Source organism: Trematomus bernacchii, unplaced genomic scaffold (genome assembly GCF_902827165.1).
Source record: "Trematomus bernacchii unplaced genomic scaffold, fTreBer1.1, whole genome shotgun sequence".
NCBI lineage: Eukaryota > Metazoa > Chordata > Actinopteri > Perciformes > Nototheniidae > Trematomus > Trematomus bernacchii.
Genome location: NW_022987689.1, coordinates 11875262 through 11901808, shown reverse-complemented (window position 1 = coordinate 11901808; position 26547 = coordinate 11875262). Strand labels below are relative to the sequence as shown.

General features: G+C 41.2%; 2 protein-coding genes across 3 annotated transcripts; both read left to right on the top strand.

Moving 5' to 3' along the window:
• The first annotated feature begins 873 nt into the window (after positions 1–873).
• On the top strand, positions 874–17272 carry LOC117488989 (glutamate decarboxylase 1-like). Of its 2 annotated transcripts, XM_034138199.1 has the most exons (17): positions 874–1118; positions 1956–2067; positions 3942–3998; positions 5449–5586; positions 6274–6516; positions 7740–7830; positions 11527–11639; positions 11758–11873; positions 12880–12959; positions 13097–13151; positions 13252–13368; positions 13995–14059; positions 14165–14243; positions 14340–14489; positions 14574–14681; positions 14873–14962; positions 15572–17272. In XM_034138199.1, the coding sequence occupies exons 2-17, from the start codon at positions 1992–1994 to the stop codon at positions 15743–15745; spliced, it is 1752 nt and encodes a 583-aa protein (XP_033994090.1). In that variant the 5' UTR covers positions 874–1118; positions 1956–1991; the 3' UTR covers positions 15746–17272. The 2 variants fall into 2 exon arrangements, with proteins under 2 accessions (XP_033994090.1, XP_033994091.1); XM_034138200.1 differs by lacking the exon at positions 3942–3998.
• Positions 17273–19557: 2285 nt separating this feature from the next.
• On the top strand, positions 19558–26394 carry gorasp2 (golgi reassembly stacking protein 2). The gene is made up of 10 exons (XM_034137308.1): positions 19558–19719; positions 20487–20567; positions 20675–20878; positions 21491–21577; positions 21691–21821; positions 23218–23350; positions 23913–24036; positions 24130–24309; positions 24828–24941; positions 25141–26394. Exons 1-10 carry the CDS (start codon positions 19657–19659, stop codon positions 25359–25361), a joined length of 1338 nt encoding a protein of 445 aa, XP_033993199.1. The 5' UTR covers positions 19558–19656; the 3' UTR covers positions 25362–26394.
• The last annotated feature ends 153 nt before the right edge of the window (positions 26395–26547 follow it).

The window sequence follows — 26547 nt, the reverse complement described above, 5'->3', positions numbered from 1 at the left end:
CAGCATAGCAGTTTAGCGTCAGATTTTCAGCATAAAGCATTCCCACTAGCAATTTCTTCAGGAATTGCATTCTCTAGTTGCTCTTGTGTGACACCTAAAATCAAATGGGGGTACCCTATTTTAAGTGTTTCAGCCCCTCAAAATATCTTTGCACGTGCCTGCAGTGAAGGCATTTCTTTGGATGAGGATGCTGACAATAAAGCATCTTTTTTATAATTCTCCGCACTCTGTAATATCATCAAAGGTTACACCATCAGCATCCTACAGTGTAGCGTGCTATCAGCCGGTATGTTCTGAGTTATTATCACATGTCAGGGCGTATCTTTATGAGTGGTCTCCACGCATGACTCGTGAAAAGAGAAAGTGTGAGTGCCATCTGATAAAGCCTGTGTAATTTGCAGTGAGTGAATGAACATAATGGCTGCCCATTCAGTGCCAGGACACAGCATGAGGATGACAATAAGTCAAAGCCAGGCTGGATTCACTTTGATGTCTCAGTTTTATTGTCCATGTCAAGGTTATAAAAAGTGTAAGGTGCAGGTCAAAAATGATGATGCATGCAGGGCTGTCATCTCATGAAGGTAAGTATTACAGTGGATGGATGGCTCATGGCTCTCTCTGGGTGCTTTTTATAAGAAGCCCATTCAATCTGATTTCCATTGTATTGTATCTTAAACCCAAGTGTGTTTCTCATCTCAAGGTCAATTGCTATGTCTTTTTACCATCATGTGACACCCACCCACACCTGGAGACACACACACACACCCACACACATACGTCACTGGTGCTTTTCCTTTTTGCTTTTTAGGCTTCTTCAAGTGGATTGTGGCTGTCACAGGCACTCAGGGAAGCTTCATTAGTCGTCAGAGGGAGGCAAGGCTGTGACTCATGCTTGCGTGAAGAGACCAATGGGCAGCCGACAGCCTGAGATATAAATAACGAATAAACAAAAAAAGATATATTCTTGAGGGAGAAAGGGTCATTTGCGCGCCGCTGGATGGGAATTTATTAGCGCGCTTTCTGTTGGTATTCCGCCATAACTGGACTGTTGCTTGTCGTGCCTTTTGGAGGCGATTGAAACACCTTTAGTTTCTCTGGAATCGACAACCTGTGAGCCGGTAAGATGTCTCCTCCTTTCATTTGAAATTTGATAGGACTTTGAAAAAAAATTCACACAGGTGTTTTTTTATCGTAGTTTTAGGGGTTAGAAATATACCAACAAAAGAAAAATATGTTATAATTCGCCGTGCCAGATGAGTGGCAGAAGGAATTAGTTAGTTGTCTGTCTCTCATGCCATGGTGACATTGAGTGATGATGGCATGGGATGCGCTTGTTCAAAGCGCAACTTAATTGAAATGTCGATCGCTCAGTCAATAGGTAGCCTAAATGACGTGGGTTATTAATAGTTGCATCCTATCAATATTTGCTTAATAAATCAGGCTGTTTAAAAAGAACTTCGTCAATCTATCATGGCATCCATTCGTCAAATTGTCCTCAATATATCATATGGCAAGGTATGCATCATAACGGTCTGATACCCCACTGATATCTAATGGAAAAATATGACTTTGCTTACGAGCTATTACAACGTATCTTATATGTGTAGCTGATAACTTTTGGATTTTATCTTTAAAATGTTATTAATGTATGAAACGGAATTAGTATTTAATGGCCATTCGAATGCAATAAATAGCAGGCTATCTCCAAAATGAATAAACCCACAAAGGCATTGTGTTATATCACCGATTTATCCAGACGTGCGTATTGCTGCGCGTCGTGCGCAATTTCTCTCCAAATTGCGCGACTTTGTAGCCGAACCAGTTGTCATTTGGGGATTCATCGCATTTTTCTGGTTTAATCCTGGTCTACAAATAAAATACACTGTAGTTATTCAGATAAATAATGTATATGTTAGGTGTGAATTGCTCCTAACCTTGGACCGTTTTGTTTGCAGTTGAATTATTTCCCAGCTGGAGATAACAGAGGACTGATGGCATCGTCTGAACCAAGAGCCACCGGCGGGGAGCAGGACCCCAACTCCGCCAATTTAATACCACCGTCCACAAGTAAGGTCCTTTCTCTGCTAATAACACCGTGATCTCGTATCGATCCCCGGGAGCACACTATCGTTAAGGCTGTCCCTCTCCGAAACAACAGGGGACTCGGTGCCTTGCTCAAAGACACTCATACAGTGCGATGTAGTGCCAAGACGAAGGCTTAAAGCGAACCCCCCCTCCCCACACACACTCCTCTCTCTCTCTCTTTATTTCTGCCTCCCTGCCCCTTCCTCCCCTCCTTCTCTGTCTGATAAAAGCGAGTCTCGCCCGGGCCATTTGCTGTGTGGGCTCCGTCGTTAATCATAACGGTTAAAAACAGAGCCATCAGCTGCCTGTCTCTGTCTGGCGGAGCAGCGGTGCGCGCCGAGCCCTGGACCTGGCGATGGAAATAATGCTCTATTAAAGCTTTGGTAGGCTATTTATAATGATCCAAGAGCATTTAGTCCAAACATTAAAAATAAATAAATGCATTTTCCGAACGAATATATTCCTAACAATCCTCCCCTTTCTTGAATTAACGCCTTCGTTTCCTGTTTTTTTTTAATTATGTATTTATTCCCAGTTTATTTTGTAGGATTCTTCAAAAAAGCAAACGATTTTTATTTAGGATTTATTTTATCATAGTAAATCTTATCTCGTTTCACAAGATGTTTTAGGCCCTTAAGGCTGCATATATTAATTGCTCTTGGAGAAATGCTATTCTTTTTTCCCCCCTTTTTTTTTTAAGTGTCTGGACCTATTCAGATACATTAGCCTGTACATTAACCCATGGGTTAATTAGCCATTTTAAGCCGTTGTCGCATGCAAAAAAATCGACCCCATAGTGCACTTGAGCAGCCATCTGCAATGCAACGCTGGGAGATAATTACAGTGTTTTTGTCTTTGGCCAAATGTAAAAGGAAATAAGCAAGGTGCATTTCCTGGGGAGCATTCAAATCCATATTTTCTCGAATAAGATATAATTTTTTAACATTTTATCAATAAACACATTACAAAAAAAAGCTAAAATGTATTACAAATGTGAATTCGTTCCTTTAAAAAAAAGATGTTTGTATTGTCTGTGGTATACTGCTGCTGGATGTTGCCATTATCTCTTTTCCACGCTCCATCTCACGCCTTCCGGCTAGTAGTGTCTGCGCGCGTGTCTGTGCGCGCGCATGTCTGCTTATCTGTTGGTGCCTTGGCCTCAACACCTCGAGCTGTACTTTCTCTCACAGTGAAGTTGCTTCAGTGAATTTAAATACTTGTTTTTGTTGTGAAAGTTTTCCATCAGGTGTATTCGCCGCCGCGCGCTCTGCATTTTATTCCCCCTGGCTTCTGCTCCATGTCTGCTCACGCATGTCCAACCACGCATATCGGTTGTGGGTGTGTATGCATGACGCGCACTGTATTATACGTTTCTGCATCAAGCCAGTTATAGACTCTCCGGCCACAGACATTACCAGCTCGCTCCAGTCACATACTGTGTTTCACTCAATTAATTCCTGCCCTCCTCCGTGAGCTCATTTCACGGGCGTTAATTCCAGTCCGCCCCTTGGCTGGGTGTGTGAGCCGGCGCGGATGTGCCGTGCGTCCGGTGCCTATTGATTGAACTTAAATCGGAAATGTTATAAGACTCATCCCTTTATAATTAGCATGGGTTGTGGTAAATAAAAAAGTGGATACCTTCTCAGCCAAACAATGAGAAAAAATACTCTTTAACGCTTGAAAAACCAACACAAGTGTTCAGAGTCACACACCCGGCCAGGAGCCGTGCGCATCACGCTTCCACTGTGCTCACTGTGCTCCACCAGCTTTATATCCATCATCCGCACCATCCGCACCATCCACGCTCTCTCAGCGGCCTGCAGTGCACAAACTCAAACGTTGACATTCTGTTTTAGCCAACGAATATGCGTGGATGCACGGATGCACACGGAAACTGGGGATGAAGATTTGTGGTAAGTTATTTGGCACACAAAACGTTCCACGTCAACTCTTTTCATATAATGTCTTTTTGGCCTATGAATGTGTGATTATTAATTTTGCAGTATTGCAGTGATGTACATTTTTGCCTCTGTTCATTTAAAAGGGTCATAATAGGGTGGCTTTAAAAAAATAATAAAAAATAAACCCCTTAGAGGCCTGGAACAGGCCACAATAAAGGCTGTACACGACTGTCACAGTGCGTTTCCATCTTCCAAAGGTCAGTGGACATTAGCCTGTAGGTCTGATGATAAGAGCCCCGGTGCAAACCCCCTGACCGCTTCTGAACGCCCCCCCATGTCTTTTCCATTTCGCCACCAAGAGAAAATTCTTCGAGACAGGCCCAGGTTATTAAGCCCTGAGCAACCCATACAATAACCTGTAAAAAAAGAGAACTATTTTCATTTCGCAGGCAGGCAGTTCTTTGCAACAAAGAATACAAAAATATCTTACTGTCAATTTCACTGATGGCCTTTTTAAAAGTGATGCTGCAAGGAAGGCGTGTTTATTATTCCAGCATTTGGAGGAATTGGTTCTTTCAGTGACTCAAAAATGAAAATGTATTCTGGTGTTTTTTGTTTGAGGAATTAATGTCACGTAGATGTGTTCAATTCAAGATATTATGTTCTGTTTCTTATGGCAGGAAATCAATTAAAACCAGAGAATTGAATACGTTTGATATTGCCATTTCTGCAAATGAGAAAATTACCAATAGATTTTGATTGGCCTAAATTACATTTGAATGGACTGGAGTGGACATTAAATGGAAATATGTATTTATGGTGGCAGTAAGATGGTCTCACATATTGATTTCGAGTAGCCTATATATGGATTTAACATTTTTCCATAGAAAAATATGAGACAATATTTTATACGCTCATGTGTCTGACTTCCAAGTGTTTCTGCACAATTAGGCCCACACTACCCTGCAGATATAAATATATAATAAAAAATATCAATAATGAGTTCAGAACATATAGGTCCTGCAGGGGCAGACTGCTTTAGGGGTATGCATGCATCCGTCATTAACCCCTCTTTGGTGTGCATTGATTAGCTGCATATGCCCCCCCCTCCTCCACATCAGTCTATGGACTGGGTGCTCCCTCACTGGGGTGTGTTTGTGATGTCACATGGGTGGGGCGGACACCATACGTACTGGTGGTCCCTCTTCCCTGTGTTTGTCTTCACCAGAAAAGCATTTGTTATGGAAGACTTGATCAAGACAACACATATTTTTTTCAGGAGCTGACCACGTACTTGTTTATACTATAGGCCTACTTGAAACCCAATTATTGGACAATTTTTTTTAAACAATTATTATTATTTCTTTGATATTTTTTTCGTAAATTATTATTATCTTTTCCCTCGTGTTTGGGATGGAGGTGTTTGGTGATAACTCCTGCTCTCCGCCATGTAACACCCTAGGGTTCCTGCAGAAGAACAACAGCCTGGATGAGAAGGGGAGGCTCGCGGGGCAGAAGAACCTGCTCTCCTGCGACAACAGTGACCGGGACGCTCGCTTCCGCCTCACCGAGACCGACTTCTCCAACCTGTTCGCCAGAGGTGACAACTTTTTTCGGCTAAATATTCACAAAAAATAAGCTATTGCTGTAGCCTCATAAGCTTCAAATGCTGCTATTGGTGACGCTGTCAACGTAACTCTGTTCAAAAGGCCTCCCAGCATGCCTTTGGTGGCTTTTATCTTTTTGCTACGTTATTGGTAGCATTATATGAAACTCTCTAGAGGACGACGACTACATTTAGAGGCATATTAAAACCAAGCATGTCAACTCAGTAAAATGAGAAATAGTTACAGAAACACCATTACAAAAATAAAATAATATATCCTTATGTTTTTTTGTAAGGTGTTTTCGCTCTACAGCATGTTGTAGCCTAGCTGCTTTGCTAACAATTAAGTACTTTTAAAGAACTCTAGCCAAAATGTTGGAACATGAGTAGGCTATGGTAGCCTAATTAGGCTAGGCTAAAGTAATGTAATAATGCCTAAAACCTATTATAAATGGTATATATGTATGTGTAATAGACATAGATTACCAACAAAAACAATTTGACTTTAAAAAAAATGTATATGAGTCCTAATCTTTGTTAAAGTTATTCAATTATATGGCAGTCATTAACATGCTCAGGTCAACATTTATCTTGACAATAGGGGGGCCTTGAAAAATAAACCCAACATTAAGCTAAAATGATCTCCCACGCTAAATTACTGTCTTTCTCCTCACCTCACAGACTTGCTGCCAGCCAAAAATGGAGAGGAGGCCACAATACAGTTTTTGTTGGAGTTGGTGGACATCCTCACCAACTACATCAAGAAGACTTTCGACCGCTCCACCAAGGTGCTGGACTTCCACCACCCTCACCAGCTCCTGGAGGGCATGGAGGGCTTCAACCTGGAGCTGTCCGACCAGCCCGAATCCCTGGAGCAGATCCTGGTGGACTGCAGAGACACGCTCAAATATGGCGTCCGGACAGGTAGGCTAGCCGAGACACCTTCAAGGTTGAAAGAAAATTAGTAATTCATGAGGTGGCATATGTTAGTTTAAATAGCAAAAGGACATGTGTGGAGGCAAAAGCGATTAACCTTCTGTCAGTTTAAAGAATAGTATTTTTATCTGCAGACCAAGATAAAGTCATATACGTCATTACACAAAGCATAATAGGCTATATTATTAGAATTTTACATGAATTTTATGATGAGTGTGTCCATTTTATCACTTTCATGTAAACTGGTGAATTCAACACAAGCTGTTTGGCAGATAATGTACAGCCCTTTACAATGACTGCCTTATTTATTGTCCCCCTGGTCGTTCGGTTGACATCCTCCTTTTCTCTCCCCCTTGACTTATTAAAGCAAGTGTCGCCTGAGGGGATCCTAACACGGGCTGTTTCAAGCTGTTAAAAACGACAGCGCTCAAACTGTCCCCCGGGTTTAATATATCACAGGCAGGGTCTACTGTGTCTACAACTCAACACCACTTTTCAATCGGAGACACGCTGCTTGTTTTTTGTGCTGGATTTCATGAACAGGAGGAGCTGTCCCTGGTGCTGAAATATAAAGCAGACCTTTCTCTCCTCTTGCTATTAAGCAGCACTGATTTACATTCCACATTTTGTATTTTTATTCAGAGTATGTGACTCACTTTTGTTATTATGTAAGCCATACACCTCCACAAGGTGCTTATATCCATGACTGCATTTCAGCTCTGGGCCTATTGACGGAGACTGTGTGCAAGCATGTTAGAGTCTAAATGGCTGTCATATAGCCTTGTTACCAATGTAATTATAAATACTGAACAATGCTTTGTCAGATCATTTTGGTTTCATGGATGAACATTCAAATGAAAAACTGTTTTTTATGTTTCTTTATTGTTATTTATATATTTCCAAAATAAGTTGTAGGAGGTCAGTTTTAGCCTGAAGGATACTGTTTCATCAGTATCAAAAATCCTTTAATTTTCACACAGTAGGGACATTTACAGTGTAGCAACAACAGCAAAGGAAATTGCAGATAAAAGGCAAAATGATAAATAAAGATAAAAATGTCTAATACAAAAATGCAGCATAACTCTCTTAAAGCTTTACTCAGACAAAGCAGATAAATCGGTTGCTGTCTTTCTTAATGATTTCTCCTTAATATAAAGCATCATGAAGGCCTGTTGATAGGAAAGACATTTAGATATTTTTTCTATATTTAGGTCACCCTCGATTCTTCAACCAGCTTTCCAGTGGTCTCGATATCATCGGTCTGGCCGGAGAGTGGCTCACCTCCACCGCTAACACCAACATGTAAGTAGTGCTGCTCTATTTGCTTGCATGACATACTTATTATCTATGGGGGAAACACCTCTAAAAGTCATAACAGGACAACTAAAGATTTCCAGTTTGTAGGCCACTGGAAATAGCCCCCAGTCGTTACCATATAAAGTCATGGTGCGATGGTGATGCTTTTTTTAGGTTCCCTCAACTCACGCCACAATTGGTCACAACAACAGCCTCTGAGGGCAGTTATATAAAGTTTTTGGTTTGTCCTGTTGAGACTGTATTGACAGATGGGGGGGGGGGCTGCCACTGCACTGTACTGTATATCCAAGGCAGGCGAGCCCCAGGGGTGTTTAGATTGCATATTGATCTCAGGTCACAGTTACATGGTGGCCCCGGCTGATAGAGGGCATGAACCACATCAACATCACACGATTAACACAGGCACACACTCATACACACACACTCTCATTCACACACACACATGCTGTCAATGAGCTGTAACTCTGTGTTATGATCATTGGAAAAGAATGAGGGACATCATTCAAGCTGTACGATGTCAGAATGTTGAACATAGTTACGCATACGAGACAAGCATAGCTTTGCATTTCAATTCACACTGGATAAAATAGACATAAACTCCTTAAAAATGTAATATATTTCGCGATTCTAGAGGAAATGATCAGGTTCTGTACCAAACAAGGACTTTTTTATAAAGTCTGTTGAATATTGTTTGTAGGCCATCTGGAAGCTGGATCTAATGAATTTTCAAAACAATTTTATCTTGTTTATGTGAAAGACAAATCAGTGTATGACAACACAAAACAACAACAAACAGCAACTATTGAGCTACAGGCAGAAAGCACGACAACAGACAGAATTTAACAGTAATTAAAAAGCTGATTTTCCAAGTAGAACCAGTCACTTTGAATTATAATATTAGAAAAACAAATCAGAAGAAATATGGCCTTAGTGACAAGACATAGAGCCATAAACATGGCACACAATGACAACCTGCACACTGAAAAATGAGCATTCAGTATCCTCTCACTACTGTGGCCTGGATGCTGAGATAACTGCAAGGATAATAAACCAAATGCTTAATACACTTGAGACACTTAATTGATCCCATTTCTCAAAACATTAGCTTAGGAAATCACACCGTCTTAGGAAAAATAACTTTCCCATCTCATCTCCTACTTGGAAGACTGCCCCAGGAGACAGGGCCATTGGATTCACACACTGGCGCACACTTTCATAGTGACACACACACACACACACACACACACACACACACACACACACACACACACACACACACACACACACACACACACACACACACACACACACACACACACACACACACACACACACACACACACACACACACACACACACACACGCACACGCACACACGCCAGCTCTGGTTGTCCCAGATACATCAGCAAGGGTTTCCAGTCCATTGACTGCGGGCTCATTGTGAGCTGGTCTTAGCAGATAGGCCAGCTGGGCCCCACACTGACACACAATGTCCTCCGGCTGCACAGAAAACCCCGTCACACGGAGGAAACTGGCTGCTGCCGCTCCCTGCGGAGGGCTCACTCCGGCTCTTTTGTCCCCGTGGATACAGACCGACTCCTTTGAGAGGCTGAGAGGAGAGTATGGTAGGGGGTCAGGGGGTTAGTCACATAGAGACACACACAGACTCGTACACGTTGAGTGCCCTTGATGATGATAATAAGGGCATTTAGGGGCCGTCCCTGGAGACGGGCTTGTGACTGAGGGGTAATTTTCACCCTGAAAAGACCAATGATTGGCTCTGATTGTGATAATGATCACCATTATTGTCATTACAGCGTGAAATGACTTACAGAGGGAAGGAGAATTTAAAAAAGGTGCGCCCGTTTTGTCCCCCTCATGCTGTGGATACATTATAAGGAGAAATGAAAGTGAAGCATTCAGGGTATTTTTGTCGTCCTTATGTACGCCATTATTCCAAAACATGAAAGAACGCCATATTTTTCGCAATTAGGGCAGAGAGAGGCTGCAAAAGGAGTCATTTTGTCTTTTCAGCCCTGATGTCACAGCGTGATCTGGTGTATTGACCATAGGCTCATTTCCAACTCTATCCCTTGGAATATTTACACAACATTTAATTTAATTTTCATCTATCCTCACCCTCACTGTTTTCTTTCTCCTATTTTCTGCTTCTACTTTTTGCATTTCTGTCCTGTTTTATTTCTGTAAGCTTTTCTATCTCTTCCTCCATATCATCCCCTCCTCTCCCTTTGTTGTCCTCTGTCACAGCTTCCTTCAGTGCATTGTTTCCCTACAGCCCCCACTAGGATGTGTGTGTGTGTGAGTGTGTGTGTGTGTGTGTGTGTGTGTGTGTGTGTGTGTGTGTGTGTGTGTGTGTGTGTGTGTGTGTGTGTGTGTGTGTGTGTGTGTGTGTGTGTGTGTGTGTGTGTGGTGTGTGTGTGTGTGGTTGTGTGTGTGTGTGGTGTGTGGGAGGCGGTGGTGAGATGAGCTGTCAGTTAGCAAAGAGAGCCCGCCCTTAGTGTTACTGTGACACATTTAAGCTAATCAGAAGTGCTTTTCATTTGTTGTCCATGGAGCTGAAAGTCATTTGAACTCTTGTTAGAGGACAGAGACATCATAGACGCATAATATTAAAGCTGAATTATGTCTGTAACAACTCTTTCTGAGTTGGAAACATTACATTTGAGTATTTTTCTGATGGTGTCTTCCTCAATTTTCTGAATTCCGAGGGATCATCAGAGGTAGGGCTGCACGATTGGGTTCAAATAACTAAATGAGATTAGTATTACTCATATTGCAATTGCGATATCATTTGCGTTATAAGATGGGGGGGATCATTTCCGTACCATTATTATCATGGAAAAATGTAATAAAATGATCACAGTGTTTTTTTGAATGAAGTCTTTTGTATACCGTTCTGCACCAGGACCATCATTTTCTTTATTCCGAATGATATTTTCAATTTATTCTCTGTACGAAATATTGCATTTACTGTGATTTGGATATTGCACTAGTCCATATTGGAATTTGTTAACAAGTTCAATTAATTCTTCAGCCTTAATCAGAGGCTGTTATCTCTTTGAAACACTCTCCCTGACGCACACACACACACACACACACACACACACACACACACACACACACACACACACACACACACACACACACACACACACACACACACACACACACACACACACACACACACACACACACACACACACACACACACATTGACTCAGCCATGAGTCCCATTCAGAGTCGCCCCAGCTGAGATTGACAGATAGCCATCAGAGCTTTGTGGGCTTTAATTAAACTACTGAGTGATTTTTTTGAAAGCCTTTGAATATGAATGTTTGCTGCCCGACTCCTATCAGACACTTTTTAATTAGACCCGTCAGCACCAGCTCCAGTTTGTGCTCTGTGGACGGAATTATAGTAAAGCTTGTGTAAGGTGTGTGTGTGTGTGTGTGTGTGTGTGTGTGTGTGTGTGTGTGTGTGTGTGTGTGTGTGTGTGTGTGTGTGTGTGTGTGTGTGTGTGTGTGTGTGTGTGTGTTTGTATTAAGGCTTTCCTCTCTGCAAGTGTGAAGAACCCTCCTTCTGGCAGATGCTAAAGCCTCCACCGTTATAGTAACATTGAGCGACGTGTTATATTCACACATGTCGTGATTTGATTGACAGGTTCACCTATGAGATCGCCCCGGTGTTTGTGTTGATGGAGCAGCTGACTCTGAAGAAGATGATAGAGATGGTTGGATGGCCCAGTGGAGAGGGGGATGGGATATTTTCTCCAGGTTGGTCATTAATAAACCAATTCAGTGTGACTATTTAGTGTTGAAAGAGTCTAATGAGCCTTTATTGCCCCATGTGTGGGAGCTGCTGTGGAGCTAATGATGTGTCACTGCTCAACAGGGGGCGCTATCTCTAACATGTACAGTGTGATGATCGCACGTTACAAGTACTACCCCGAGGTCAAGACCAAGGGCATGTCTGCTGCTCCTCGCCTCGTGCTCTTCACATCTGAACACGTATGTAACACACACACACACACACACACACACACACACACACACACACACACACACACACACACACACACACACACACACACACACACACACACACACACTCCATCCTAATAAAGCAGGCGCCACGCTTCATCGGCTGTAGATGGTGCCATTGAATATGTCCGATAATAATCAGTAGGCCTATTTGAATCAAAGCTATAGCTAGTTTTATAGATTCATTCTGCTTTTATCACATGCACCCTTTTCTATAAATAATTTCACAGCTCGTAGAAAGCAGGCCAAAGCTAGTTAGTATTTACTATTGACAGTGCACATTAATCAACATTTCAGTTTCCATCTCAATGCAAATGTGAGTTAGTTAATGAACACATTTGTATCCGTAGTGCCTGGGCAGGTTACTACAAAATAGTGGCCAAGCATTATGAATACAATGCCATACTATACAAACCTTCACAGTCAGCAGCCAAACCCTTTCAAACTGTGCAATTCAGCATTATTTATCTTATTAATACTATTTTACCACTGTTTATATTGTAATATCAATGATATATTTTCTAGTGAATGTGCATATTTTTACTTAAACTTACTTGCATTTTTTATTTATTTTTTATATCATATTTAATTACAGATTATATTTTATGTTTTTATAAAAGTATTGTTTAATGGTTCTTTTATTTCCGATTTTTACTTTAAGTTCTTATGTTTATACAAACATTGTTTTTCTATTTTGTAGAAATGTATTTGATTTTATTAGCTATAACTTTTTATGTTTATACACATTCATTTATTTTATCCTATTAATTTACATTGTTACTTCACTTCTCATGTTTACATTAATATATTTTTCAGATTTTTGTATTCATATTTTATTTTATTCTAAAATGGAGCAACTGTCACAAAACTCAATTTCTAAATTGATAAATAAAGTATCCTGCGTCTGTAGAAAAGAAACTGCACACTGTTCCTCTCTATCATTACTATGGAGTTATATTGTTTGTCCCTACAGAGCCATTACTCCATAAAGAAGGCTGGAGCTGCTCTGGGTTTCGGCTCTGAGAATGTGATCCTGCTGAGCACAGACGAGAGGTGGGGAATCCATTTAAATCCACAATTATTACAGTAAATGTGTCAAATCTGTACGGGAAAAGAGAGGAGACGACTCCATGATTCTCATACAACAAGTTTCATGTGATGATAATATAATGTTCAACCCTTTTTTACAGGGGGAGAGTCATTCCTGCAGATCTGGAGGCCAAGATCCTTGAGGCTAAACAGAAGGTTAGTGTCATTGTTTCTTTTTATTCCTTTTAGTTAATTCATTTTTTTGTTTTCAATTTTTAACAAACACTTTCCCCCTCTATTTGTATGAATTCTGCAGGGTTACGTGCCACTGTTTGTGAATGCCACCGCTGGTTCCACAGTGTACGGCGCGTTTGACCCCATCAACGAGATCGCTGACATCTGTGAGAAGTACAACCTGTGGCTCCACGTTGACGTGAGTAGTGGCGCCATAGTATTTGGATAAAAGTAGTAATACTGTTGCCGTGTCTCAATGGGGATACTCTCCTATGCTACATGTCATACACTTATACAATGGGTGGATTTCGACCTTGTAGTGTTGTCTCAAATCACACACAGCTGCTCTGCCCTCACCTGAAGTGACGGACACAGCTGTTAGCTAGCTAACAATGATCGTTCACGCCACCAAATAATAACAAACAGCTCATTTAACCCAATACAACTAATGGTGGCTTCTTTTCGACACCAGAACAATGGTATGTTACTTAAATAGTGAAAAGAAAATCGACATTTCTAAATGTTATTTGTATAGTGCTGTGTTTACCGAAGCAACGAAAAACTATCGTTACAGCTTTTAGCATATTTTTGAACTTTTAGGACCGAAAGGGCTGTTCAGGTGTTCCTACTGGGTAGTTGATTTCCTCCCACAAAATGATACGCTGATTAACAGACAGCTCTTTGAATGTAAGTCAATGGGAAAACATATTTTTGGGCTCAATGGCATCCCGAGACTGACATAAATACAGATATACATACAGAAGTTTGCAATTTGAACTTTTGTCTTCGCCTGCATACCCTCTATAAAACAACTCTCTCCTTTAGGGAGCGTGGGGTGGTGGACTTCTGATGTCCAGGAAGCATCGCCATAAGCTCAGTGGAGTGGAGCGGTAAGTACATGGGAACAGACGGTTTCTTCTGCCTTTATTGTAATGCAAAGGATCATTTTCAGTGAGTCTACCTCAGTTTATTAAGACTTTTATGAAACTCTGCAGGGCCAACTCTGTCACATGGAACCCTCACAAGATGATGGGCGTGCCTCTGCAGTGCTCTGCCATCCTGGTCAGAGAGAAGGTACAGAAAACACACACGCTATTGAAACATCATGGAGGTTTGGAACTGTGAATAAAGAGGTTAAATGTGTGTGTGTGTGTGTGTGTGTGTGTGTAGGGGATCCTGGCAGGATGTAACTCCATGTGCGCCGGCTACCTGTTCCAACCCGACAAACAGTACGACGTCACCTACGACACGGGGGACAAAGCCATCCAGTGTGGCCGACACGTCGACATCTTTAAGTTCTGGCTCATGTGGAAGGCCAAGGTCAATAAAATAGTAATCGTCCCGGTTTTCTGCGATGTTGTTGTTGTTGTTATAAACACCTGACATACTTTTTCTGACCTGCAGGGCACCATCGGGTTTGAGCAGCACATCGACAGGTGTTTGGATCTCTCTCAGTACCTGTACAACAAGATCAAGAACAGGGAGGGTTATCAGATGGTGTTTGATGGAGAGGTGAGTTTTCAGTTATTTCATGATATGTATCACAATAATGTTTAATGAGATAAACGGGCATGATCTTTTGATGGGGTTAACCAACAAAAAACAACGTCAATATACATTTTTACAAACTGTAATTGACGTTATGTCATGTACTCTTCCTTCATCTTTACGAGTGTATTAACTGTGTATATTTCTGTTTGTAGCCCCAGCACACCAATGTCTGCTTCTGGTACATCCCACCGAGCCTGAGAGGCATGCCTGAGGGTGAGGAGCGGAGAGAGAAACTCCATAAGGTAAGACCTTTAAGTTATAGTTTATTTCATCACCCTACAACACTGGACTACAGACGGACAATTGCTTTAAGCTGCAATACATGTATCATGTATTATCCCTGTTAAATAAAAACATTATTTTAAAGCATTGATTTTGTTGTATCAGACACAGATTTACCCTTCATTTTTATTTATTCAACCATTGAATTATGTTCGATGAACAAAAGGTTCTCCCGCTATCACATTTTCACTACACAGTTATTCATACAAGAATTCATGATAACAATATTCTTGCAGTTTTCCTTGTTGGGCTTTTTTGGCAAATGAATTATACTCAAAACATAGACAAAAAGGGAACAGAAATGGTTTAAGAGGAGCTTGATTATTTAGATGATATTATCATATGGGTATTATTAACATGGTTTCAATAGTTCCCTTTTTAAATATCAAAGTTATGGTTAATATCGCCAAATACCTTCCGGAAGGAACTTTGGGATTTAAGCCTGTGCAGACCATTGCACAAAAACCTATATAACAAACTACAGGAAAGGGAATGGCCAAAATGCATCACAGGGCCTCTTAGAACTGACTCAGAACAGACTCAGAACGGCCTTTTCTTTACTCCACCAGGTGGCACCGAAGATCAAGGCCATGATGATGGAGTCAGGGACCACCATGGTGGGCTACCAGCCTCAGGGCAACAAAGTCAACTTCTTCCGCATGGTGGTGTCCAATCTGGCGGTCACACAGTCCGACATCGACTTCCTCATCGATGAGATCGAGCGGATGGGAGTGGACCTGTAGAGCGAGACGCTCACCGTGCTGCGGACAGAATAATGAGAGCACATGTTTTAGGTTCTTTCTATCCAGGCTGTCTCTGTCTGAAGCACTCTGACCGGCTCTCTAGAGACACTTTGAGTAGCATAGTTCCTCTAGACAAAATATTTAAGTATATTGTGAAGGCTCCGGGTACATGCTAACATCTAATGTATGTGTGTGTGCCGTGGATAAAGTATTGTGTTTCTTGTTTGTTGTCGTCTTGTGTGTCTGAGTGTGTGTGTGTTTTAACAATGAAAGGGAGAAAAGCACAGATGAAAATATAATAACCTATCATACATTTATTCTGCTCTATCATACATTTGCTAGATTCATGGGTGCTTTCAGCTGTACATATATGTCATCTCCAACCTAAAGATATGTGAAGGAGTGTGTGTGTGTGTGTGCGTGTGTGTGTGTCTGCGCAGGTGTGCGTTTGACACCCTGTCATGTATTTGAAGCTGTGTTAAAAATAAGCTTATTATAACATAATGTGCACACCATAAGTACCAAGCTGCAATATTAATATATTAATTTAAGATTAAAAAAGCTACCCTTAAAAGTCTGTGACCACTTTAACTCGTAAAACGCTGGCTCGTTGTCTCTTGTTTCATGCAATCACGTGATATGTGTTTATATAACACTGTTAAAATATTTGATTATATAAGAACTCATCTTTATTGCATTCCCACTGTTTTTCACATTCAGGTATTTTATTGTAAATGTATCTTTATGTGTATTACGCAGTTATACATTTGTAAATGTAAACACGGGAACTTGAGTAAAGTTTATTTATAGTGATATTGTCAGCCAAAGAAAGCGAATCGGGAACAGAGCAATCCATCGTCCTTCTTATATAGATTATAGGTGTTTGTAAAATGTTACCTACAGTATTATTGACCCTCCACTGCGATGCAATTTCTATAGTGTGTGTTTTTCTGTGATTGTGAGTCTTTTTGAATGTCTTGAGATGACTGGCCTTCTGATGAGATTAAGAATGAAGTCTATATATATAAATATATATATTTCCCTGTCGGTCTTTTATTTTAGAGAATAGCACAAGGGTGTGAGAATGTACTCTCCTCTGGAGACTGGGAAGAAAGTATTGTTGTCTTAATCCTAATGCATTTACTGTAATATAGTATATATTAATTGTAAAACATATTCTCAGTGTAATGGGAACTCGATGGAATATCTGGTATAAGAAGTTCCTGTTTATGTCTTTGCACAATGTTCACCTTTCTTTCTTCCATTGTAAATGGATGTGTATTATGGCAGTATTATATAGAGTTTATGTTAACAAAGTATTTATGGTATCTAGGGACCATATTATGTGAATGGCACACTTGCATAAATCATATTTACAGTAATGTGTTTGTGCTGTATGTGGCCAATGACTCCTGTTTGTGACCAATCTGGTTTTTTGATGAAGCCAGCTGTAAGGGAACGCAGGGGGCACTTTGACAGAATCATACCATCTTCAAAATATCTTTAATAAAGTCTATTAAAGGGAAACATGAGTCGGACTTATTGAAACACTCTCACACACACACACAAATGTCTCACACAACCATTTTCTTCTGTAGGGCTCCACACGCTGAGTTCTTTTTACACACATTCCTTTTTTGTGTATACTAATGTTTCCCACTGAACAGCCAGTAGCCAACACACACACACACGCACGCACGCACGCACGCACACACACACACACACACACACACATTATTGCCTCTGCCTAATCATCCTCGAGGAGGCTTTTGTTGGCCCCCCGCTGAGTGTCGGATTGGCTGTTCTCCAGCGTGTAGCCTCTTATCAGTTCCTTCTCTCCTTTATTCTTCCCTTTCCTCTCCATCTCGTTCCTCGTTTTTCCTCCTTTACTTTTTGAATTTCCTCCCATCTCGTCTTGCCTTTATTCACCTATCAGAAATATGTGATGCAGCCTCACTAAGCCATGATTTAAGGAGAATCAAAGACATTGGTTACCTAAACATGCTTAATGATTTGAAGAGAAGGGTGGTGGTGCTGTGAGGTTCAAGATCAGCAATGAGGATGTGATGTGCTGCCATCGCCCTCTGGTGGCCACTCTTTCTCAACCATCGTGCTCTCAATGTGCTACAAGGGTTTTTATAGCTTAGAATAAAACCACAATAATCATTGTAACAGATATATATTTTTGATTTTCTTTTATTAGGGTTACCGACAGAGTTGGAGCGAAGAACCTATTGAAATTGCTCGATGCTGCCTGATGGCCTTAGCATGCTTAAATCCTGGAGATGTGTTGCACACTGGCAGGATTGGTGAAAAAAGGGGTTATTTTTGGGGTCTCATAATCGGTTTCTCTATAGCGCCCCCTGCAAATCCTAAAAAAGTTATTTTCGGACACCAGGGTGGAATCTTATCTAAAAAGTTAGTTCCGGACATAAAGGAAGACCCCCTTATCTAAAAAGTCGACCTCCAGATAAGGGGGGGCCTGATTTAAAATGTATTTTTGGACATAAGGGGAGACCCTTATCTAAAACGGTATAAAAATACTTGGTTATTGTAATACTGTAAGGCCCAAAGTTTGTTTTAAGATCTAACTCTTCGTGACTCGTAAATTGTTGTCCTCTAAGTACAACAGAAAAGCTAAAGGGATGCACAAGGTTTTAAGAGTCCAGCAAGATGTATTTGGCGTTCAGTCAAGAACTGCTAGCATTTGAAAATAGAAAGACCATTGCAGCTCGCTCTCACAACAAAGTAGGGCTGAAAACTGTAAGAACTGATCCTAAATATATGTCAAAGGTCAAATATGTGATTCTAGACACTGTCGTAGGTAACATGATAACAGCATGTTGAAATTGTGACACACAAGCTTTCTGGCAAAGTACAGCTGGAATTTTCTAAAACTTAAATCTTTGCTCCATAAAGACCGGTAAAAGGCTCATTCAGGCCAACCATTAAAAAATGTTTAATGGTTGCCATTAAAACATTTGATTAGGCCATTTGTTTCAAGTGCATTTACAGTTTAATGAACCTTTCTTAGAGACAGTAGGTCAACTGAGACAACAGAGCAGGATAATTGATACAATGCACTTTATAAGGCTATTGTATGTTTAAATTAGACTGGTAAATGGTCAATGAGGCCAGATATCTTAAAAGAATAGGCAAACTTTCACAAAGCTTTGCATTGAATAATAAAGTTGGAGACTGTTGTTAAATAAAATCAAGTGAGTTTGCAGCTTTGTCTTTTATTTCATGTGGCATAATATTTGTTTATCATTTTAATTGTAGTATAGGCCTACATTTATAAATTATAGTGGTTTACAGTAAGTAGTGAATGGTGATCCCAAAAAAAAAAAAATGATGCCAAGATGATTACTATATTATACAAATATTTAAACCTGAGATAAATATTAAATAAAAAAGTTCTGTGTTTTGTAAGCAGGTGCTTTTTCTACGCTTTGTGTGTCGACTCAACACTCTTTGGAATTACAAATAAACCTTTAAGAACATTTGGACATTTTAATTGAAATTATTTTTTTTCAAAAAAACAGACAAACAGACAGTTCAACACAGTTTCAGTGAGTAATTTATAAATGTTGATTCAATAAGTATGACAAGTGAACCGAGAGATTTGAGAGAAAGGTTTAAACGTGAAAAATAAAGTACATACAACAAATATTCCATAGAACATCTTACATTTTACATCTTCTATGTGTTTGTCAATCGACAAATTGAATTCAACTGCAATTGAATCGTAACTGCCGAAAGGCGTTATTTCCTGCCACGTAACGGCGCATGCGCATCGCTCAGCTAACCATTTGACGACGTGTACCCGGTGTGTACAAGTATTCAGGCATATCACCTCTGCTAGGTTACAAGCAGCCATTTGAACCTAAAAAGCCTTAAAAGAGCATAACATGGGAGGCGCGCAGAGTGTGGAGATACCGGGAGGAGGCTCCGAGGGATACCACGTCCTCAGGGTGAGTTTTTAGCTTCTACACCCTGCTGTTAGCAGTTACCAGTTAGCTGTTAGCTTAGCCTCGGCTCAGAGGCGGAGGACTCCCTGGTCTGTGTGTTGACGAGAGGCCAAGGATGACTGCAGGGGCCTCCGTCGTGAAACACAAACACAGTGTTAGAAACAATGCATTCTTCGTTAGAGTTGTGTCAGAGTCATATATTTTGTATAGTTGTGTTTGTACGAATAGCTGCTTGTTCGCTAGTTAAATATGCTTAACAGAAGCTAACTGATGGAGGGGGGCTAGCCAAAGCTACGTATCTGCACTGAATGACAGCTGCCAAGCTGGTTTTGTTGGTGCATCCAATATCGGACATGTCCCACCCTGTGTACAGTGATTTGTCTCCCTTGTTTTGCAAAATGTAAACTACGAAGAATCGTGAAGCTAGCTACTGTCAGTTGTCCTACTCCTATTCCAGTAACAATCAGCTAATTTTAATGATAACATTAGTAGCTAGATGCACAATAGTCATAGCGGAATTGGTCCCATCCTGAAAGGAGCCAAGATCAAATAAACCGGTTTAGCTGCTATATACTGTAATGCACATTGAGCCAATGATACTCATGAGTTTCAATTCAAACCAAACCAAAGCCTGATATATTTGTTTTCCAGCTCAGGTTTTACATGTTTATTTTGTATTTACAGAGTTATTGAATACTCTTCATGTTCAAGAAATGAAATGCAGAAAGTGACTGTAAAGCAGCAGCTAATTTTCTTTCACTTTTATTCAGGTTCAAGAGAACTCTCCTGGACACCGCGCCGGACTGGAGCCTTTCTTTGACTTCATCGTCTCCATCAACGACACCAGACTGGTAGGGAAAACCTGCAAACTGTATCTTAACATGAGAAGATACAAGTCTTATGATAGTGAACAGCATGTGTCATGCCCCTGTGCTCTTCCTCACCCCTTTGTCTACAGAACAAGGACAATGATACCTTGAAAGACCTTCTGAAAGCCAGTGTGGAGAAACCAGTTAAGATGCTGGTTTACTCTTCGAAGACTCTGGAGCTGCGGGAGTCGACAGTCACCCCCAGCAACCTGTGGGGGGGCCAGGGCTTGCTTGGTGTCTCCATTAGATTCTGCAGCTTTGAGGGAGCCAATGAAAATGTTTGGCATGTGCTGGTAAGCAACCTCAAAGTCTATAGAGTGGTGCCATGATAACGTATTTTTCTTAGGATGACCTGGAAATTAGCATCACAAGGGCTACCTCAACAAAAGCAACAGGCTTTCTTTGAATTGTTTTTTGGAATATTGCAAAAAATAAGATCTAGAGCAGGCTCACTTTTAGGATACTTAGATTTTTTGTTCAGCAGGATAATCTCTAAATATTAACACCATTTTTATAAAAGTATAATTGCAATCGACAGATGTAAATATGTAACGTAATGCAAAAAACACCGCTAAGCTAAAGGCAGCTAATTTCGGACGTGATAACATAAGTAGTCTTATTTAGTCACTTGTTAGCAATCGCCATTTTTAAGACATGTTATAAACTTTAGACATTTATGTAATATTATGATTGTAATATCTACCCAAGTATTTTATGTTGTGGAAACAAAACGGCAACATCTCTTAAGCTTGTGTTTACCACATACCTCGGTCAATAAACATTGACTTTGAGACAAGCGAACCCGAAAGTCATTACCTGGTTTAAGGCTCATTCCTGCACCACTCTATAATATAGTTTTTTGGTAGAATGCTAGTTTGTTAACTTATTCTCCACCTGTCTAACAGGATGTAGAGCCTAACTCCCCGGCGGCCCTCGCCGGCTTGCGGCCGCACACTGACTACATCATTGGAGCCGACACTGTTATGAACGAGGTATTTTATCAGGCAACTGTCACTACTGCACATTCTCCACCTGATAATGATAGTGAATGTGTGTCTCCCTAACGTTATCCACCTCCTCCGCCCCTCTGTGACTCTATCTGCAGTCAGAGGACTTGTTCTCGCTGATAGAAAGCCATGAGGGGAAAGGCCTGAAGCTCTACGTGTACAACACGGACACCGATAACTGCAGAGAGGTCATCATCACACCGAACAGTGCCTGGGGAGGAGAGGGCAGGTAACAGACGTTACACACTTTACCAATCATTGTTGGACCTACAGGTTTAAAATGAAGTTATAGGTTCTTAATAGTTCATTGTTTAGCTCTCTGATTCGCAACTTCACTTCCACTTTCACTGGTTTTCAACTTTCACTTTTTCGGTCGAGGGTGGTTTTCAATGGAAAAAGCTCTATAATGATTACATTGTATTTAACTTTATTGTCATTGCATTATGGGTAGATGCTACCAAATCTACTATAAGCCACCTGCTCAGTATCGAACAGTAAATGGATATAAGAAGAGACTAGCTGGGGAACATAATGGAGCATTTAGCAGCTAAAGAGACAGATATTTCCCTCAAGCAGTTGGTAGAGACCAAAAACAGAGTCAATATTGCTCAAAGTTAATTATAATGTTGCTTTAAGATTTACCCACATCAACTTAAAGGTTCCTTGAGTTGTTTGTTTATCATGTGTAGTACACAAACACTCAATAAGGTGACAGGATACACATTTCTGCCAATTGTTTTACATTACTGCGCTATTTCATTCAGCAGTAACATGCTAAGATACAGAAGAAGAAGTAGTATGCTAGTAAACCCTGGTTTTGTGATGTATTTTTAATAATACAAAGAAAACTACTTTGCCAACATTTTGTAAGGAAGTAAATGCATCGCAACACATTTGATGGAGCACAGGGATATACACAGCATATTTCTTAGAGTAACAGATATCTTATTTGTTTATTAGACAACTCAACAGGGTCACTTGTTAAAAGGTGATGATATGACAGTATTGTTTACACTGCCCCCAAGTGGTCATAAAGATTGTTATTGCAGGTTGAGGATTCAATATTTCTGTCAGTTTATCTGGCCAATTCTCTGGATGTAATTATTTTTGGAGTCTTTATAAACAGTCTGTGGTTTGGCACAGACACATGGCCACCCCATTTGAACCCCACCCACATAGTTCTGATTTCCCAACACACTCGGGGGGGAATTGTAACCTGACAGTTTGCTTACACAAAACCATCTGAGAAGAAGCTGCCATTGGAAGGGGTTCTGGAAAGTGAAGCCACTTTAAAAAGAAAATACTGGGCAGCTGATTGGATGAACCACCTGTCAATGAAACTCTTGCAGAAGCCAGTCGAAGAGTGGATATCTCTGTGTCTCTTCACACACACCTTAACCCCCCCCCAATAGCTGCAGGTACCTAAACATTTGCTGATTGGTCAGGATACTGGCTGGTCGGATACAAGAGCATGAAGCAGGAGAAGATGGAGCAATCCTATTTCAATCTCAGAACAATTCAGAGCTATATTCTGTGGTCTGGAAACAGGCTAATCTAAAGTGTTTTAAAAAAATGTTTTGAGGTTTGTTAGATCAATTCTTAACTTTTGTTCCTCCATTTTCCAGCCTTGGATGTGGGATCGGCTACGGTTACCTGCACAGAATTCCTACAAGGCCTTTTGAGGAGGGGAAGAAGATCAGCTTTCCTGGAAACCCCCCCAGTGAGCCCCTCAGTCCGCTGAAGGACGGATTCACTGAGGTCAGAACACACACGCGCACACGCACACACACACGCAATACATAATCAGGGTTGAACTTAACAATCTAACTCAAACCCTCAGTTTGGATAGGAAACATGCTCAAAGCAAAGATCTTAAGTATTAATGTAATACCTCATTTATTCACCATTTGAATGTACCTACGTCTATGACATGAACATCATCTAGTCATTTAAACATTTGATTTACAGATAACTGAAGCCATTTTATAAATGTAATTATTATTTATGGAAAATAAGGGGACTTTTTCTATTAAGTAATTTTAAAGGAATTTGGTGTTTTTGGAAAGAATTAAGTGATTTTCTGAAAAATGTGGTCTTTAAAAAAAAAAAAGGGAATAAAACATGAAGTCCTTTTTTTTTTGTTTTATTACGTGTGAAGTTGTGTGTTTTTTAGACTCTGCTCACACTGTAAAGATGCAGGTTCCCTCAGTATGTAAGCAGCAGAGCTGGCAGGAGGACAGAGAGCTGTGGTGGTACATTGGGATGAGTGTGACCTTTTCTGTCTGACACCATCTTTTTTTCCCTCCACTGCCTCCTTCAGGTGCAGCTCTCAGCAGTGACCCCCCCTCCTGCAGCCCCTTCTGCCCCCACAGGCCTTGGAGATTCACTGTCTGGCCTGTCAATCAGCACGGCCCCGCCCACCATGCCCCGGGAGCTGCAGACAGGTATTTCTCTTTTTTCACCCAAGAAATCGGTTATATGACGGTGTATTTACTCCACATATTTCAATCTAATGTGTTATTTGTACCCCCCCTCAGGGTTGCCTACAGTGCCTCTGCTCCCCACCTCCACCAGCCCCGCCCTCAGCCCACTCACTCCACTGAATCCCGCCGCCATCGGCTTCAACCCCGCCTCCGGCTTCAACCCCGCCTCCGGCTTCAACCCCCCCTCTGGCTTCAACCCCGCCTCCGGCTTCAACCCCGCCACCACGCTACCAGGTGGGTGATTTCCCAGACGTTTTCATTCCAAACACACGCCATCAGTCTGCTGAGTCAGCAAACCTTGCATAGCAAATGTTTGGGAAAGCAGAGGCAGACACATAACAGCTCTCTCTCTCTCTCTCTCTTTTACATGAGTGTGTACATACCTTTCCAGAAAACATAGAAATGTCTGCCTCAACTGTATTAGACAATACTAGGTCTCAACAGCTTCAAATGTCTAAACATAGCCTTTGTGTGAGTTTCTATCAGGTGCCTTGCAATATTTCTGTTTTGATTCTAGTTATTGATTTTGGTACCATGAACTGTCAGCTGTCGGAATTCCCACCATCCATTTTTTTTTAATAAGAGATTGTCCAAATCGGGTTAAATCACATTCACTCTTGTGGAATATTAAAACTTCTCTAATTTATTTTTCATAGTGGCTTCATTACAATACTAGAGTCGACTAACTGTAGTGTAAATATCATTCAAAATGAATGAATGTATAACAGCATTGTGTGTGTGTGTGTGTGTAGGTCTGATGCCCCTCCCAGCTGGCTTACCTCCGCTCCCTCACCTGCCCAACCTCAACCTGACACTGCCAGACCTCAGTGCCATGACCCTAGCAGGCACCTTACCAGTAGGAACCGGTAAATACAGCATCGCTATCCCACAAAACAAAACAGGCATCAATCTTTGCCAAAAAGATGTAGTATATAAATACCATGTTGTTTTATGTAGTATGTATTACTGGTCACCCTCACTGACGCTTAATGTGAACATTATACATACAAAACCTAGCAGCGATGCGCTCACCTTCTCTCTTGTTTTCTCTTCTTTCTCCATCAGTCCCCTCTCTGGCTTCGCTCCCTTCCTTCAACTTCCCCGGCCTGGCCACCTTACCCCCTCTCCTCCCCCAGGCGATTCTCCCCCTCCTGCCCCCCCATCCCACAGCCTCCGTCACAGTCACGGCAGCGCCCGCCCCCGAGCCTGCCGCCGTCCCCACGGAAACAGCCTCCTCGAACACCACGGAATCAGCGCCTCCGACGGAAACAACGCTAACCTCATAACCTGGGGGAGAAACATCCCGCTTGCCATCAAACCAAAACACACACCCGGTTTCTCTCTCTTCCCCCTCTGTCTGTCTTTCTCTGTATTTTTCTATTTATTTGGCCAAGAGGGACACACACAGGTGGGCACCCTCCAGGTTTGGGTGAGGAAGCGATGAAGGATGAGTGGATATGAAGAATGGAGGACGGACATGTCTTTATGACCAGATCGTCACGGAGCTCGTCCACGCGCCCTAGAGGAGGACTCTAACAACACTCACACACAAGGACTTCCCCCTTTCTGATCTGGCAAGCCTCTCTGTTTCACTCTTGTTTTTTTTATATATAAACAGTGTATGTTAACGGGGCTGGACGATAGATTTACTGTATCTACATTATAAATGAACCTGCCACACTTAAATGAAACTGGACAAAAGTGGGTCTACAGGAAAAACGCACTGCTGTATGAAAACAGGTAAACCATTACTTTTTTGATCTCATCATCCAGCCCTGACATGTAACCTTTTATTAGTTAATAGGACCCCTGACCAATAGATCGATTTGATTGACATGTATACATTTCTGTTGGAAATTGCTGTATGAGTGTCTCCACCCAATGAATGAATCTGCATTATTTTGCACCACCTTTTATGTTCTGAAATTATTAGTCTGTCCCTTTGTATGTATAACCAGAACTCTATAGGTTCCGTTTTGACCACACCGGGAGGTAACAACTTAAAGGCCGTGCCAGAGGGGGGGGTGTACACTTATAAAGCATGCTGCATTTTGTGTGTGATCAGGAGGGTGGGACATGGGTGAGGAGGTGTTTATTTTTGCAGTACTGTACGTCTCCTCCTGGCATGGCTGAACTGATAGGCAGGTGCAGTGATGCAGTACGACCACCAGGTGTCACTGTAACAGCTAACTGAAAACATCCACTGTACAGCGCGAGCAATAAAGCCAAATTAATTTTACATGATGCTTCCTGTGTCTTTATACAGTCAGGGTTTCTTTTGCATACTCTGTAACAAATAAAGAAACCAAAAACATAATAGTTCGTATGTTTGTCGTAATTATTGAATATTGAGATAAAAAGGAAATAAAATAGCATCTTTGTGCACACTAAATATATTTCAACGTGAATTTTTCAGTTTAAAGTATAATTCTTGAGAAAATCCACCTTAAAAATGCCTTCAAAAATCGTGAA